This window comes from Synchiropus splendidus, chromosome 13 (genome assembly GCF_027744825.2).
Source record: "Synchiropus splendidus isolate RoL2022-P1 chromosome 13, RoL_Sspl_1.0, whole genome shotgun sequence".
Classification (NCBI taxonomy): domain Eukaryota; kingdom Metazoa; phylum Chordata; class Actinopteri; order Syngnathiformes; family Callionymidae; genus Synchiropus; species Synchiropus splendidus.
Genome location: NC_071346.1, coordinates 17,588,229 through 17,603,138, shown reverse-complemented (window position 1 = coordinate 17,603,138; position 14,910 = coordinate 17,588,229). Strand labels below are relative to the sequence as shown.

General features: G+C 40.6%; 1 protein-coding gene across 1 annotated transcript; it reads left to right on the top strand.

The window, feature by feature from the left end:
* The first annotated feature begins 3,027 nt into the window (after positions 1 to 3,027).
* Positions 3,028 to 14,910, top strand: cnpy1 (canopy FGF signaling regulator 1). Its single transcript, XM_053883099.1, has 6 exons — positions 3,028 to 3,227; positions 3,912 to 4,003; positions 6,098 to 6,213; positions 11,132 to 11,344; positions 12,446 to 12,542; positions 13,369 to 14,910. Exons 2-6 carry the CDS (start codon positions 3,913 to 3,915, stop codon positions 13,407 to 13,409), a joined length of 558 nt encoding a protein of 185 aa, XP_053739074.1. The 5' UTR covers positions 3,028 to 3,227; position 3,912; the 3' UTR covers positions 13,410 to 14,910.

Sequence of the window (14,910 nt, the reverse complement as noted above, 5' to 3'; positions counted from 1 at the left end):
TTTCAACTGTAATTTCCATATGTAAATTCAAATACTGCAGGCAGAACCTGAGCCATATTTCTGCACTCATCATGTCAGGGAGTCATTCTTTGCTTTCACTAATCAATCATCTGGTGCAATGTTCTGCTCCACCTGTTATGGATATTTGACTAAGCTTATGCTGCATTCAACAGCTGATGATGATCATCGGAACCAAGTGCATGTGAACATCCATGATTTCCACCAATCCCTTACAGATGTCTCCAGATAAAAAAATAAAAGTAGTCTCACAAGTGAACCCCCAAAAACGTGGGTTTATAAAGAAATAAAAACCTCAACCATTTGAACTGATTCTAATGCTCAACTAGTTGAAGCAGGATGTTCAGTGAAACATTCTCCTTGTTCAGTAAGCTTTGTTGCATTGTCTGGTGGTGGCTCTGTCCTTCCAGAAGAAATCAGTCTTGTCCCCTAGCACTTGTCTTCTCTTGACTATTTGCCATGATTTTTTTAACATGTAAAATAATTTCTGTGGAGTCATTACTAGTGAGTGCCAGAGTGAGGTTTTTCAGAGGTGACCAAGAATGAGTGACTTGTAAGTCATTGTATGCTTAAGATGTGTATCTGTATTATTTGCAACGTATTAAAGGAATCAAATATATTCTTTATTTATTCAAAGATCCCTCCTGAAATCACGGGCCTGGCAGCCACTCTACCTAATGTTATGAATCTAAAAACACCAGCCAGTCTCCAAATGTCAACATTCATTTCTTCAAACTCAGTACTCAATTGATTTCATGTGACAACGGCTATTGAAGATGTCGACTCACAAGAGAACCCGCACAACCCTCCTGTCCAACATGCTTTAGAGCAGATATAAAGAAGAGGTCTAAATGGCAGCACTGGGTAATCTGTGTGTCAGTCAAACTGTTTACCCATTGCTTAACCTGTTCTCCTGCCTGTCTGGCCTGTTTTACCGCCATTAGCAGTAGTAATAGTTTTGTTCATCCGGACACATACACACAAAATCACTATAGTGCCATGACAAAATCCGAAAGAAGCAGAGTGAAAATGAATGGCATTATTTCTCCTACAGGATTCGCTTTTCCTGATGGTGTCAGGTTGTTCATCACTGAGTAATGCGCTCAGCCAACACTAGAGAGAAGAGAATGCTGGAGACACCGTGGCGGAGGTAGAATAGCAGAGATGATGGAAAAGTGAAAGAATGTCAAAATGGGAAATGGTTTTGCAGAATAAAAGCAGGCAGGAACTGATCAGGACATTAGATGGAGTGCTAGAAATTTGACGCATTTGCAATTGAGAGGATCATCAATTTCACGGCTGTTCACCTCAAGTTCCTTCCAGTCACTGACCACCCTGCCTACTGGTCTACAAGATCCCAGACGCTCAATGCCTCGGCTTACAGTATTTGGATCACAGGGACGTCAATGTTCCTGAGGAGTGGTCTTGGCTTTCCTGCTTCCTTGGCAGGCACTTCCCTTCTTCGGAACTTCTATAAGAAACATTGAAACCATATCAAGTGCCAGTGTTATGAGTCAAGACGTGGAGTGGGACCCAAGTGCAGTGATGAAGGAGGCAGGAGCGAGCTAAATACAATAGTTTAATCTTTAACAACAATAGAACCACCACAGAAAGTGTCACTAAACTGCCATAGCGAGAATAAAAGTCCAACAGAAGCGTCACTAAACCGGGAGAATCAAAGCGAAGTCAGAATGTCCAAAATCAAAGGGTCACCAAACCACCAGCAGAAGTCCTTAAACATGGATGAGAGTCCAACGGAAAGCTTCACCGACCCGGGAGAAACTTAAATCTGGAAACAGAGAGATAAAAGCACAATGAACAAAGATAGTCAATCACAAACAAACAGGAAACCCACGGAAACAGTGGAAGAAACAAACCACTAACTCAGGCTCCAGCGTTTCAGAGTAATCAAAATAAGCAAACCACTCACAGAAATCAAGAACGAAGGAGGAGAGCCAATTTACCACATGAGCCATAGTAGTCGATCTGGCCCACGTTGCTGGAGTTTTTATACACAAGTGATCAGGGGTTGATTGGCTCCAGCCGTGTGCCACAGGAACAGGAAGAAAGGAGGGAGAAGGCAAAACAGGACTCAAGGGAAAAAAATAAAAGCGGAATCATGACAGCCTGGTCATGATATTTGTTCATTTTGAGAGGGTACCAAACAGAGTGAAAGCCTAGTGGAAATGTTGAGATGCAATATGCAAGGTGATGGAAGCAATCGGTTCAATCATTTATTACAAAATAATCCAGAAATAGTAACAATAACAAGAGTCCAAAGAGTGTGTAATACCACAGCAATACACAATGCATCACCCAGGGAGCAGTAATCGGACATGCAAGCACGGTGAGGAAGGAAATCAAGGTGACTTGGCCACTACTGCATTTGGACTGCAAGTGCAAATATTTCCAAGAGACAACCAGTAAGGCAGATGGGAGTGGAACCAGGTGGCTCAGTCAAGCGATTACAGGCTCAGCTCCAGCAGATCTTCATCTTTGCATCTCTGCACGCTGTCATGCCTTCACAGGTTCTGCTTCTATTATCAGGCCAGGCTGTGATAAACCACAGTTCCGTTGTGTTCTAACAGGACAGGCAAACAGCTTTTCACAACCAGGTCAAATGACCATGTTCCAGTTCTGAGACTCACTGTTAATGACCCATTTACAATTCCTTATCATCTTTATTAATATAGTACTCACAGACCACACACGTTTTTTTATACAATTATATTTGATAACAATACAGGTACAGTTTGTTGCAATTACAAACAAAAGAATATGGAAATCAAATATTTCTTACAGCTCTTTGAAAACTGCAAATAAAGACAGGAGAATTGTGTCAATAATCGGTGTCTATCACTCTTAAAATAACAATCAAGACAAACTACTCCACTCCATGTATAATATAATCATAACACATTTGTTTAGCTGTATAAAAATTGAAACATCTTAAAAAAAAAAAAAAGAAAAGAAAATGGGTCACGTGATTTGATTTTGACCAATTAGCCGTGAACATGTCAGAGGTAGAAACACTGTCAGGAAGCGGTCCGAACGATCACTTCACCATCGCTCTGGAAAGTTGTGTGCTTTCTTTAGGTTCCTAAGGTTTTCTGCTGTTAGAAAGAAAAACAGCATATAACGTAAAGTTAGTGTGCATTGCACAATACAAACCGTGTGTGCTCTTCAGACGGTCCGATTCTGCTCGACAGGTAAGACAAGGTGCATTTTCATCATTCCGTCACAACTTTTCTCAACAAAAATAATCGCAGACCAAAGCCTGGCGCAGCGTGGAAAGTACCTTCTGGGTACAATGCGATGCGGCTGCTTTTTCTGATTTAATGCCATTTTCTAAAGCCCACTTGCACTGAGATACATTTCCATATGGTCACTGTTAATGACAGTGACCAAGTGACAGTGACAGTGACCAACACGAATCCCTTGTTTAAGGTGATGATCATTTCAAATAATGAAATGTTATTTTCAATATATTTGGACTACTGTCTATCACCACTTTTACAAAACAAAAATGCTTCCACAGTGTTCAACTTATTTTGAAAAAAATAAGAAATTTGTCTCGTATCCAGACATGTTTATCAGTCTAGTCAGCAACACACCAATAAACAATGCTAATTTGGTAATTTTATCTGGCATCATGGCGTTGTTCTGATGGAGCCTTGATGATGTGTAGACACGCAGTTAATGTGTAACATTTTCCAAAACGCACTGAACTTTTAGTTTAGCAGCTCCCAGTTGATACAGCCGGTGGGTGGGTCTGGATTTGACAAGTTTCTCATCCTTGAAATTGGTTTACTGTGTTGTCACCTAATCTTTCACTTTTAGTTTATAGACACTCAGAATTAGCTGCTTGTTCAGTGTCGTCTGCTTCTTTTCAGAATGGCCTCCTGGATTGTCCAAGTGTTGGGCATCATATTTTCACTCTACATCAGCATCACCCAGGGCAAGGATAAGATCCTTTATTGCTCTGGTAAGTAATGAAAATTCACGCGCTATCGAGGAAAATGTGTGTCACACTTACAATCCTTCATCGTAATAAATGACTACCCATTCACGGAAATGCCTTATTGAGATTTGGTTCCTAAGTACTCATGAAAGCGGACGAACAGGATGTCCAGGTCAATCTAGAAAGACTTACAGCATGAATATAGGTCTCAGTCTCTGGGCGAGCAGCCATTGGTGGTGTAAGAAAATATGGTACTTCGGTTTTCGGCTGGACCGTGCACTCCAGGGTTTTATGTCCTGTTGTGGGCTGGAGCTGGGACAGGGATGAGGCGAGTCTGGGACAGAGCGTTACTTGGTTTATGACTTTGTCACAGCCAAACTGCACAGAAGCGCACATTCAGAGCTGGACACGCACCGGGCACCTCTTCACTTCTGGAGTGACTTGGAACGCATTATTTCTTTTTCCATTAATTGTAATGGGAAAAATCGATTCAGATATCGAACAAATCGCTTCTTGAAAGGCCGTCTGGAACGGATTGTGGTCAAGAACCGAGGTACCACTGTACTCCAATATAGCAATGCTTGATGCGGTCATACTGTGTTTATATTTATCAGGTACTGCTTGGATATAAGCTTCCAAGCGGCTAATTCAACTTCCCCTTCAGCACCTTCCAATAGACACCAAGATCTTGCAAGTGTTCTACCCCGAAACATCAGCATGAGTATGATGATTGAATCTGAAAGGATGTGCCCTATTAGAGTCCTGAACTTCAGTTTGTGGTACAAAATTTGTACTTGGGTCCTGTTTTCAAGGTATTAATAGAATTAAAAAAAAAAAACAATCAGCTGCAACAGGTTGTGTGTTGGAATCTTACGAGTCCCTCATGCTGTGTAGTGCCCTCCCTCTGCATCTTGATATATACAGGTCTGTGGTGGTGAGAAGAATGTTCCCCACATTGCAGTTGTTATGGCCCTCTGTACCACACCGTGATGCACGTGTGGAGGACGTGAGCACAGTCATGGAAACTCCTCAGGACTGGGCTACCAAGTCCTAGTTTTCTAAGGAAGTAAAGACAGTGGTTGGCCGTCCTGATCAGCCGGAAGTCTTAGTATGCCAGGTCAAGTTGTGTACTAGTCGCTAGAAACCACATCAACATCTGCTCTGCCAATGTACATGGGAGGGGCAGGGGGGTTGTGCCTACTCCAAACACCGTCTTAGCCCTGGACTGGATCCAAAATGACCCCCAAAATAAATGACGCTTGCTCCCGGAGCTTGAGAAGGCGCTGCACTATTGTGCGCCGCCAGCAACGTTAGCCACTTAAAGATGTATTGGGCAAATCACCTCCCCTGTTCTCTGTCAGTACATTCTACATCACCGTTTAGACCGATTGGATGGAAGTCTAAATATGCTGAACAAATATAAATTCTATATTCATAAAAAACTATAAACGCAACATATTATATTGCTCTCTTATTGTCTCACATTTAGCCCTGTGATATGATTATTTGTTTATGCCACACCTCTTCATAGTTAGACTGGGACTAAACTGATTTCAGGTCCATTTGAAATCCATATCAATTGTTTATGGTGGCTTTCCAAAATAGTGTTGATCATTACTACTTACTACTACTACTGTTTTTGAGTTACGCATGATCCCCAATTGACATTGCTCTCACGAGGTATTTCTGTTGTTGCAAGCAGCTTCCTGCTGGAGCAGATGTGTGACATTAAACTGGACTTGCGAGACGATACTTGATACAGGTTCAACAGATTGGAATGTGGATTTCACTTTAAAAAAAAAAAACTAAAATGACTAAATATGTGGATTTATAGACTTTCACTTGTCTTGTCTTGACTTGTCTTGTATTTTCAGAAACGCGATACAGTGATTCGAATTTCCCAATAACCATCCAGAGATCCCAATCACCGTCTGGAATTAGTAAAGAGGAAACTTGACTGTCAGAAGACTGGGCTTACCAATAATGCCCAGAGTCAATGTAGATGATATAACCAGACATGCTCAGGATCATGGGGATATTTAGGGGGTTTTGTCAGGTGAGCTTATGCATTATATTCATGGATTAATTTAACATTTGGTACTGTCTGTCTTTTCGTAGCATGCAAGGCGATTGTAGATGAGCTGAACTACTCCATCAGTAAAATAGACCCCAAAAGAACAATCAATGTGGGCAGCTTTCGCCTGAATCCTGATGGCTCCTTAACAGACAAAAAGGTATGTTCTCACGTTTTCTGCTGTTCCTTTTTTGGAATCAGGTGCTGAGTGTAGGACGTATAACAGTGATGGGACAAATGAATAATAATCATTTCTCAAACCTTCGCTTTTCAGTTGCAAATCCTTAATCGGACTTGGCCCTGGCAAAACATTATTCTTATTCATGTTTAAAACACTCAGGTTCCTTAACATTATGCTGGTATGGGTTATTTCCATCTGGACTGTGAGGCAGCTCTGCAGCATTTGGCTGAATCAGAGCAGATTCTGGGGGTTCCAGGTTCCTCTGGCTGCCATAAATGCCCACACCATGGCCCTACCACCACCACGCTTCACTGGTGAGGTGGTTTGTTTTGCATCATGAGCAGTTCCTTTCCTTCTCCAAGCAGTTTTCTCATGTTACTCGGGTACAAGATGATCTTTGTCTCATCTATCCATATGACGTAATTTCAGAATGTTAACCCAGGGGTATGCAAACCTGTCCTGAAGGGTCACAGTGGGTAGGTTTTTGTTCCACCCAACCAGCACACACAGCTTCCCCAATTTGTCAGTTGGGGGTGTTTATTGTTTGCTGACACCTCATTGGTTGAACTTTGTGTGCTTCATAGGTTGGAAGAAAAACCTGCACCCAGTGTGGGCCTTTCTGGAACAGTTTGGACACCCATGACCCAACCCACCCACCACAATTGTTCTGTCTTCTGGGTTCTTTTTCCGAATGTTCTGCTCAGTTTTTTTCCTTCAATATTTCTAATGTGATCTTTTTTAAAATGTTTTTCAGCCTGATGATGGCTTGTTTCACTGATAGCTTCACTGACACCTCTATGGGTCTCATATTGAGAGTTTACAGTAACAGATTCCAAATGTAAATTACACTCTTGAAACAAAATCTTGAGTTTACCAGCCATTTGCAAATATGGATATTGAGGGCCATGAAACTGTTATTGACCCATACAGCTGGACCCATGAACAGTGGGAGGCATATGTGCCAAGTATTGTAATTCCAATGTCCATTGGTTTTAAATACCCCCAAACTAAGGCAAGTGGTCTGTAGTTAAAACCTAGAGATGGGTCCAATGGGTTCTCAGAAGCAATGTAAGAGGCGGATTGGAAATTCCCGACCCGACCAGCAGAGATTCCCATTCCACTTTGCTAATTGTCCTGCTAACTCTCTGCAAAACAAGACACACCTCCATTCAGGAAATCCAATCTGATGTTTGCAAACATTTACCACGCAAGCGCTTGGATTTAGTTCACTGCACTCTCGGGGTATGTGACATTAATGGCAGCGTGTGAGATATGGAAACTCTTTCAAATGAGGTTTACTTTCACATCTCTCCTCATTCGGGCCGCCATCCGCTCATTTTGTCAGTGACTTCCTGACACAACAAAGGTCATTGTGGAAAGTCCACCTATTGCTTTGTCAGCTCAATCAAAGGTTCTTGAGCAGGAGAAGAAGCCAAACCTTGATCCCTCGCGCTCCAAGTCCCTCCTTTTCAGCTGCTTGTGACCTGTTGTGAATCGGAGAGGCAGGGATGTCACAGCTTAGATGCCATCAGCCTGAAGGATTTGCAGGTTTTAAGTCTCTGCTCTTTGGCCCCCTCACAGTAGGACTTCCTGGGGGCACGGACCTGCTCTGTGGCACAAAAGTAAAACCTGCCCGTTGGAACAAAGAAACATTTAAGATGTGCAAAGACATTGAACTTAGATGGAACAGCGAGCTGATCTTATAGTGACCAAAGGGAAGTCATGCATTGACAATGAGAGGATGCACAAAGGCCGAGTGACACTCTGACACAAAACGTACTGGCTTCTGTTCTTAATTCTCAAACAACAAACTTTGTGTTTTGCGTTGCCAGAAAGGTTAGCCTTCTATCTAGTGTGAGAAGGAATGTTTACATTGGATTTATCAACTCAGTGTGCTGAAAAGGTTCTGGAGCACTACATTTTCTTTAAAAATTATGTTTTCTTTGAACATGTTTAGTGTTTCCATTTATCAGTACTTACAATGTCTAAATGTTTATAACCATGTTACTGATGTTACCAGTGAGTTGCTGTTTATTCGCCATTCAGACTCCTCTAAATGAATATGTTATGGTATAGGTTTTATCTATTTAATTTTAAACATGATGGTCTAGTGGAGTTGCACAATAGTGTGACCTTAGTTTTCAGGCTGTTACAGCCGGCCAACTTTCTGCTGACTACATTTCCTGACCAACTGCTGCTTGGTTGTTTCCCCAATTTCTGAGTAATTTGTGAATAATTTTGGGTTAAGTCAGAAGGCGAAGGTAATACATTACAGTTGCCCACAATTGGCAAATAAAAGGAGTGCAACGTTTCATAAATGATGATCATCTTAGTGTGCCTGTCACCACCAGGAACCACCACCTCTGCTCTAAATCCAGACCCACTCAGTAAGTGTAGTAAAAGAAGCTAGTGCACGCTGTTGCTTTATTATGAGAGCTTCCTGCTTTCATCAATCATTGCTGATTAAAATTTAAAATCAAGAAAATGTACCGCACAGTTGAGAGGATGAAAAACACTCAAAATATAAGTAAATTGTGCTCTTCTAAATATACATCTCTTTGGTTCGAGGCTGGTGAGATTGAATTCAAGTGACTTTCTCATAAAATCAACACTATCAAGTCAGTTATATTAAGTTACTCCAGCACAGTTTTTTCACTCCAAAGGGAAAACAAAGAAAATATTCATGTAATTGCTGACATTTTAGTGTCAACGCAACTTAATAAAATTATGTTTGCCGCTTAAAACTTACGTCTAGCTCAAAGAACAGAAATTATCGGTCTGTCATGGCAACATAATGAGACTCCTGTCATACCAGTTCTTCCATAGAGCTGGTGGTTTTGGTGTTGTGCATCAAGTTCGATTTTGCAGTGAAAGTCAGCCCTGGTTCTTTCTAGACCTATTTATACTGAAAAATACTGCTTAAAGGAATGGATTTACATTTTCAGTGTTTATTGTGCGCTTGTAGGAGATGTTAATTTGTAGCCGATATTTTTTCAGGATTATTTTCACATTTTTCCCTGCTTAACTAATGCTAATAGTTTCTATACACCTTTGTGAATATTTGCCTCACATACTTGTACTGAAAACATTTTTGACTTATTTCGTTAACTGTGATCTTCTAGAAAAATAAAAGTAAAATAAACAACTAGTGTTTGTCTTAAATGAAAACAAGACAGAAGCAACACATTGGAGCAGTATCTGAGATTTTGTCGTTGATCTAGTGAATGTAATAGTAACAACAATTAAGTAATTTACCACATACCATCTGTTCTTAACTATGGAAGCATAATGTTGAGCATTGCTGTTTAATACATTACCTGTGCTTTTACTTCATTTTTTACCCTCTGCTGCTCACTGCCTCTCCCTTCATGATATTTGATATAAATTGATTGATATAAACCTCAATCGTAGGGATCAAATGTGTGTTTCATGGCAGATTGTTTGCTTATCTGTGACATTTAGCCTCTGTCCCCATTCTGCAGTGTTGATATCCTCATCATCATTATTATTAATAACAGTATTAATATTAATGTCCATCTTTATTGGCTCATATCAGCAGGACAATGGAAGTGAAAGGGTCCTGTCCGGGCAATAATGGCTCCCCTTCCATTGGGGATTGAATGGGGGAAAGCATCCCTGAGAAGCCTATTCTCTGACCCCATCCCCCCGCCCCATCCCATCACCCCTTGCCCCCCGTCTCATTCTTCAAACAGCAGTTTGAATGACAGCTTCTTTTCAGGAGGCTACAACTGGCAAGGAAGGGCTTTAATTCCAAACCATTTAGTAGCATGGCATGATAATGACTCAGACACAAGCCCGAGGGCTGCCACAGACTGACACTGTTTTGTTGTCGGACAACCTGGATTTTCTTTATTTGTATGGGATTTGGGATTAATTTGATCTGGAAATATTAAACTGGATCACATATGATATGTGGTGGAAGAAATATCAAATATTCTGGTGAATCTGTGTCTCCAGTCCAGAATAACGTGACAGCATGTGACGTGGTCCTTTCACCTTCAAGCCATGTCGACAAATGCAAATGATAATGTCGTTTCATTTTGTGAACGATTCTGATCTGTTATTACATTGATGTTCAGTAAAGAAATGAACTTGAGATTGTCAATCGTTTTTTTTCTTGACTGTTGCTTCATTTGTTGTTTTGTGTGGTTTCTTTTCTGTTCATTATCATAGTAAGTATCTTGTTGATGGTTGTGATCTTCGAGGATACATAGAACATCCATGTTCGCCTCTTTGCTGTGTTTTGAAGTTGACGTCTGTGTGTGCCAGCAGAAGTGAGGATGTGCATATTATTGCAATGTGTGTGTGCTCATGAAACATAGTTGCATTGTTGCCAAATGCACCACATCTGCAAGATGCCCTGAAATGACCACCACTGTCATGTATAGCCCCACAGTCAGGGAGGTTCCTTTCACTGGAGGATGGAGGGAATAAAAAGTTGGCCGGGGCAGTGCTGCACTTGGCTTCCTCTGATTCCTCGGTCTCTTGGCCCCTCCTTCTCTTATAACATGCTGGCTGCCCCTTGTCCTCTCGGGCCTCCATCTTCTCCTGGGGTTATGCTCAGTGCTACTGCACCTGTCACGACCCGTCTAGACAGCAAAGGGGGGACAGGAAGTGCACACAGAGGTTACAATGGTGACAGGGAAATGGGGTTTCTGGTGCAGAAGTGTGAGAATCTTCAGCGGAAACTAGAGGTCAACCCGCTGACCTCTAGAGACCTGTGGTGCGACGTAGATGACACAGGGTCAGCTGATGTGACAGGGCCTTTCAAACTCTCAGTTCCTGTTTGGTTTCTATGTTTCCAAACCTGCCATCTCCTTGGTCTTGACTTGATTGAATTGCACGGTTCTGATTATGTTCTGCTTCTTCTCTCCAGGTGCAACTGGCCCGGTCAGAGTCTCACCTCAGCGAGCTTTTAGATGAAGTCTGTAGCCGTATGAGTGACTACGCACTTCATAAGGACCCCAACACCCAGGAGAAGCTGTACCGAAGGTTTGCACCCAGGTCTGAAGATAGCCCTGAAAACTTCCCAGACTTTAACAACTTCCAATTTGATGGCCCTGGGGGCTCCAACGCTCTCAAATTTGCGGTAAGTTATTTATTTTTGCATTCAGTCTTTTCCCTTCCAGCTGATGTTTATTCAACCTTGTGTCTTCCTGACTAACTATTGTGCTGTGAATCCTGTGGGCACTGGCTGTCTGCTGCTGACCCCATCCGTGTCCTTTCTTTTACTGACACTCCTCATAGGTTTTGCCTCTATTATTATTAAACTATTATAATTTTCACTTTATAGTGCAGATCTCATAATATTCACTCATCTCCTTCATATAATGATTGATAAAAAAGTTTTAACACTTTAACTATACATCATAATGCATTTATTAGGCTTTATAGAGCATGTAATAAATGTCCATACTCACATGGTAGAATTTTCCACCTTATAATGGTTAAGAAACCATGTTATGAGTTGGTCTATATCATTATAAACATTCATAACAACATCAATAAAACCTTATAAATGCGATTATTACATTAATAAGAATTGGATAAGATAAAAAAAACCTTAAGTATTATTTGTATTTTTTCAGGTAATATTATTAGTGAATACCATGAAATATTATTAATATTATAATTTGTTCATTTTTAAATGTCATTTTTAATAATGCCTATAATGTTTCCCATGTCTGTTCCCACATCCCATGATAACGTTTTGTTCCCGTGGCTTAGCCTGGACTAATTTCTTGATTTAAATGATGTAATTGTACCACAAATGGCCTGCTGTTGCCATAGACAGTTAAAAAAAGAGAATGTGCTATAGTTGGCTGATGTTACAGAGCTTTCTGTTCTCATTCACTCATTTCTGATCTTGTCCTTCGTAGTTCAAAGTTCTGGACTTAAAATAGATGATTGCTCACAAATGTTGTGAATTGTAAATTGTTTTATTTTAATTATACTATAATTATAATATAATTATGGTGTTAAGTGCACTCACACTACACTGAAATCGGTTTTCCATGGTTTCGTTCTGTCACTACAATTGAAGTTGAAGTCAAAAGAATCACGCGGGCAAAACATGAACGACAAGTAAAATGACCACCATCCTCCAATGAAGCTACATGTGTGTGCTGTGAGTCCATGTGAAAGTGTGTTTCTTTCCAAGCTGAGGTGGCATTTTATGCTCCCCTGACAGTGTGAAACCATTGTGGAGGAACTGGAGGATCATATCATCGCTCTGTTCAGCAAGGACTCCCAACATGAGCATTCGCAGTTGTGCAACACACTCTCAGGTAACATAGTCACATTCACACAAACGTTTGTCTCTGTCTTAGTGGGGACCTCTTACTGACATAATGCTTTCCCCAGGCTCTCACCCTAAACCTAACCATCCAAAAACAAATACCTCGACTGAACCAGGACCGATACCAAAATTAAATCATAATGGCCTGGTTATTTCGTTGCCCTCATCCTCATATTGAGGCTTTGAAATGTCCCCACAAATAGTGACATGTCCCCGCAAGGAGGTCTATTTCCAAGGTGTAGCTATACAAGTTCAAACGCACAGACATATGCGCAGAGTGAAATGCTAAAACTTTATGAGGTGAAGTAGAAATCAGACACGTGTCTTTTAATTATTTATTCACTTACAGTTGTAATTGTTAATAAAGATAATAAAAAGACAATGGAAAGAGACATATAAGGAAGGAAAAGTTATTTCCATGATCTCTTGACTTACTTTTTTTTTTTTTATTTAGCTTTGCCCAAAAGATTACTATGCCTGTGCAGTCTGCTCAAAAATAAACTATGACTGTGTGAGCAGGAGTTGAGCCCTGCAGTTGATCACTTCAGCCGTGGAGGCGCGACGACTCGTCTCTCCTGTGTCATCTGATCCCTTCTAGCGACCAAGCAGAAGTTTAACAATAATTTTAATACAAGAAAACTCCAATAATGACATTAGCAGCAACTACTACTCTGAGTCATGTTTTATTCGATCTAGACATCTGTTCAGAAACATCAATAAATTTGGCGTGATCGACAGATGGATAAACTATGCTCAGAAAATTCAACAGTCACCTCGGGTTTGTACTAGACCTTAATTTTCTGCTCTTCTCACAGACCACTGCAGAGACCTCAAGCCGACACATCAAGAGTTATAGAGGACATCTTTATTTCAGGTGTCAGAAAGGCACACGTGATTCCAAATGTTTTCAATGAGAACATGTACCAAAGATGGTTTGTTTCCACTGACACTATTATTTTACAGTAATAAAAACAAAGTCAAAAGAAACTCCCTAAGGAGATTGTGATTTATTTACTTTTAACTATTATTTCATGTACATACATGAACATGTCGGGCTCATGAGGACTGACCCAGGTGAGAGAGAACTAGATTTACTTGTGCTGCTTGATGCCTGTCAAAAGTGATGTTTAATATTGGCATTTGTTGCCACTATTAGATGTGCTCCTTTACATAATTTTGGGATAGATCAAAGTTAGTTTTGCCTCCAGGCTAAGGTGTCACGGCTGCGGCTGATGTGAAAGGCCTTGCAAATCTACCTTGCTTTTCACGCAGCCTGAATTAGACAAAGCCCTGTCTAGTTTCTGAAACAGACACCTGCTCTCCGTTTTCAAAAATAATTCTGTGAACTCAAATCCGTTGAATGAAAACATTGCGTTCACACCAATCTGTGCATGGCTGCTGCTTGGACATTCCACAACTGTAGGTGGCAGTGTGATGACAAGCTGAAGCCCATCAGAATCCCGAAAATAGCAACAGCAAACCGTCTTTGCCCCTCCTTATGATAGAGCATGTGTATTTGCAAATGCAGATGTGCATCATTTTGGCTGCTACTCTGAAGGAATCCATGGCGATCACACTCATAACACAAAGTTTTTATAGTGTTTATATGTAAGGGTTCCTAAAAATCTCCACTTGGGCCAGAGTTTTTGAAAAGCATTGTCATTGTCAAGCATCATTTCTAAAAAATAGCCAACTACATTTAAACATGCCACCTGAACTGAACACTGTCAAACTGAGCCAAACTCATAGAAAAGTGTGTGTGGTTGATGTGGGCAGACCCTTCTGTCTCCACTTTCTCCTACTGCATGACGTTGCTTTGGGAAATGTATTCACACAGGTGAAAAAAAAAAGTTTTGTTTCGTTGTTTGAAGACACTATCTCTCAGTTCTGAATTGAAACATTCCGTTTTTCTGTACGTGGACTACTGCAGAACACAAAGCTCTTCTTACAACGACAGGCAGTGTTTAATCAATGTCGATAAACATGTAGATTTTATTATGGTAGCGCTACATTTATTTTAATACATACTTGCATTTTCATTGTCCTCTTTTCTGATAAGTACATATTGTTTACTTACTCAGATATATATTGATATATATAGTACAACATTGATTCCATGACACGTTAAGTGAGTTCTATGAGCTTGTTCAGTCTTCCGGACGTAATCTGTTGGCGAAGAATCGGCTAGAAACATGACGTCTATTTTTCTGAAATGGATGAACTGATGTTTAGTTTGTTGCTCTGTAGTCGGTCTCCACTTTTAACTGAAAGTAAAATAGAACAACTGCAAAGTGTTTTGATTGTCACTCTTCGATCACAGTTTGTATGTTTGTGATTTAAATGTAATAAAGCTTACT

Excerpts from the sequence above, each read along its gene's own strand:
- cnpy1 (XM_053883099.1), top strand. The coding sequence starts at position 3,913 with ATGGCCTCCTGGATTGTCCAAGTGTTGGGCATCATATTTTCACTCTAC. Across the intron at positions 4,004-6,097 it reads TAAGATCCTTTATTGCTCTG|CATGCAAGGCGATTGTAGAT; the intron begins GTAAGTAATGAA and ends GTCTTTTCGTAG. Across the intron at positions 6,214-11,131 it reads GCTCCTTAACAGACAAAAAG|GTGCAACTGGCCCGGTCAGA; the intron begins GTATGTTCTCAC and ends TCTTCTCTCCAG.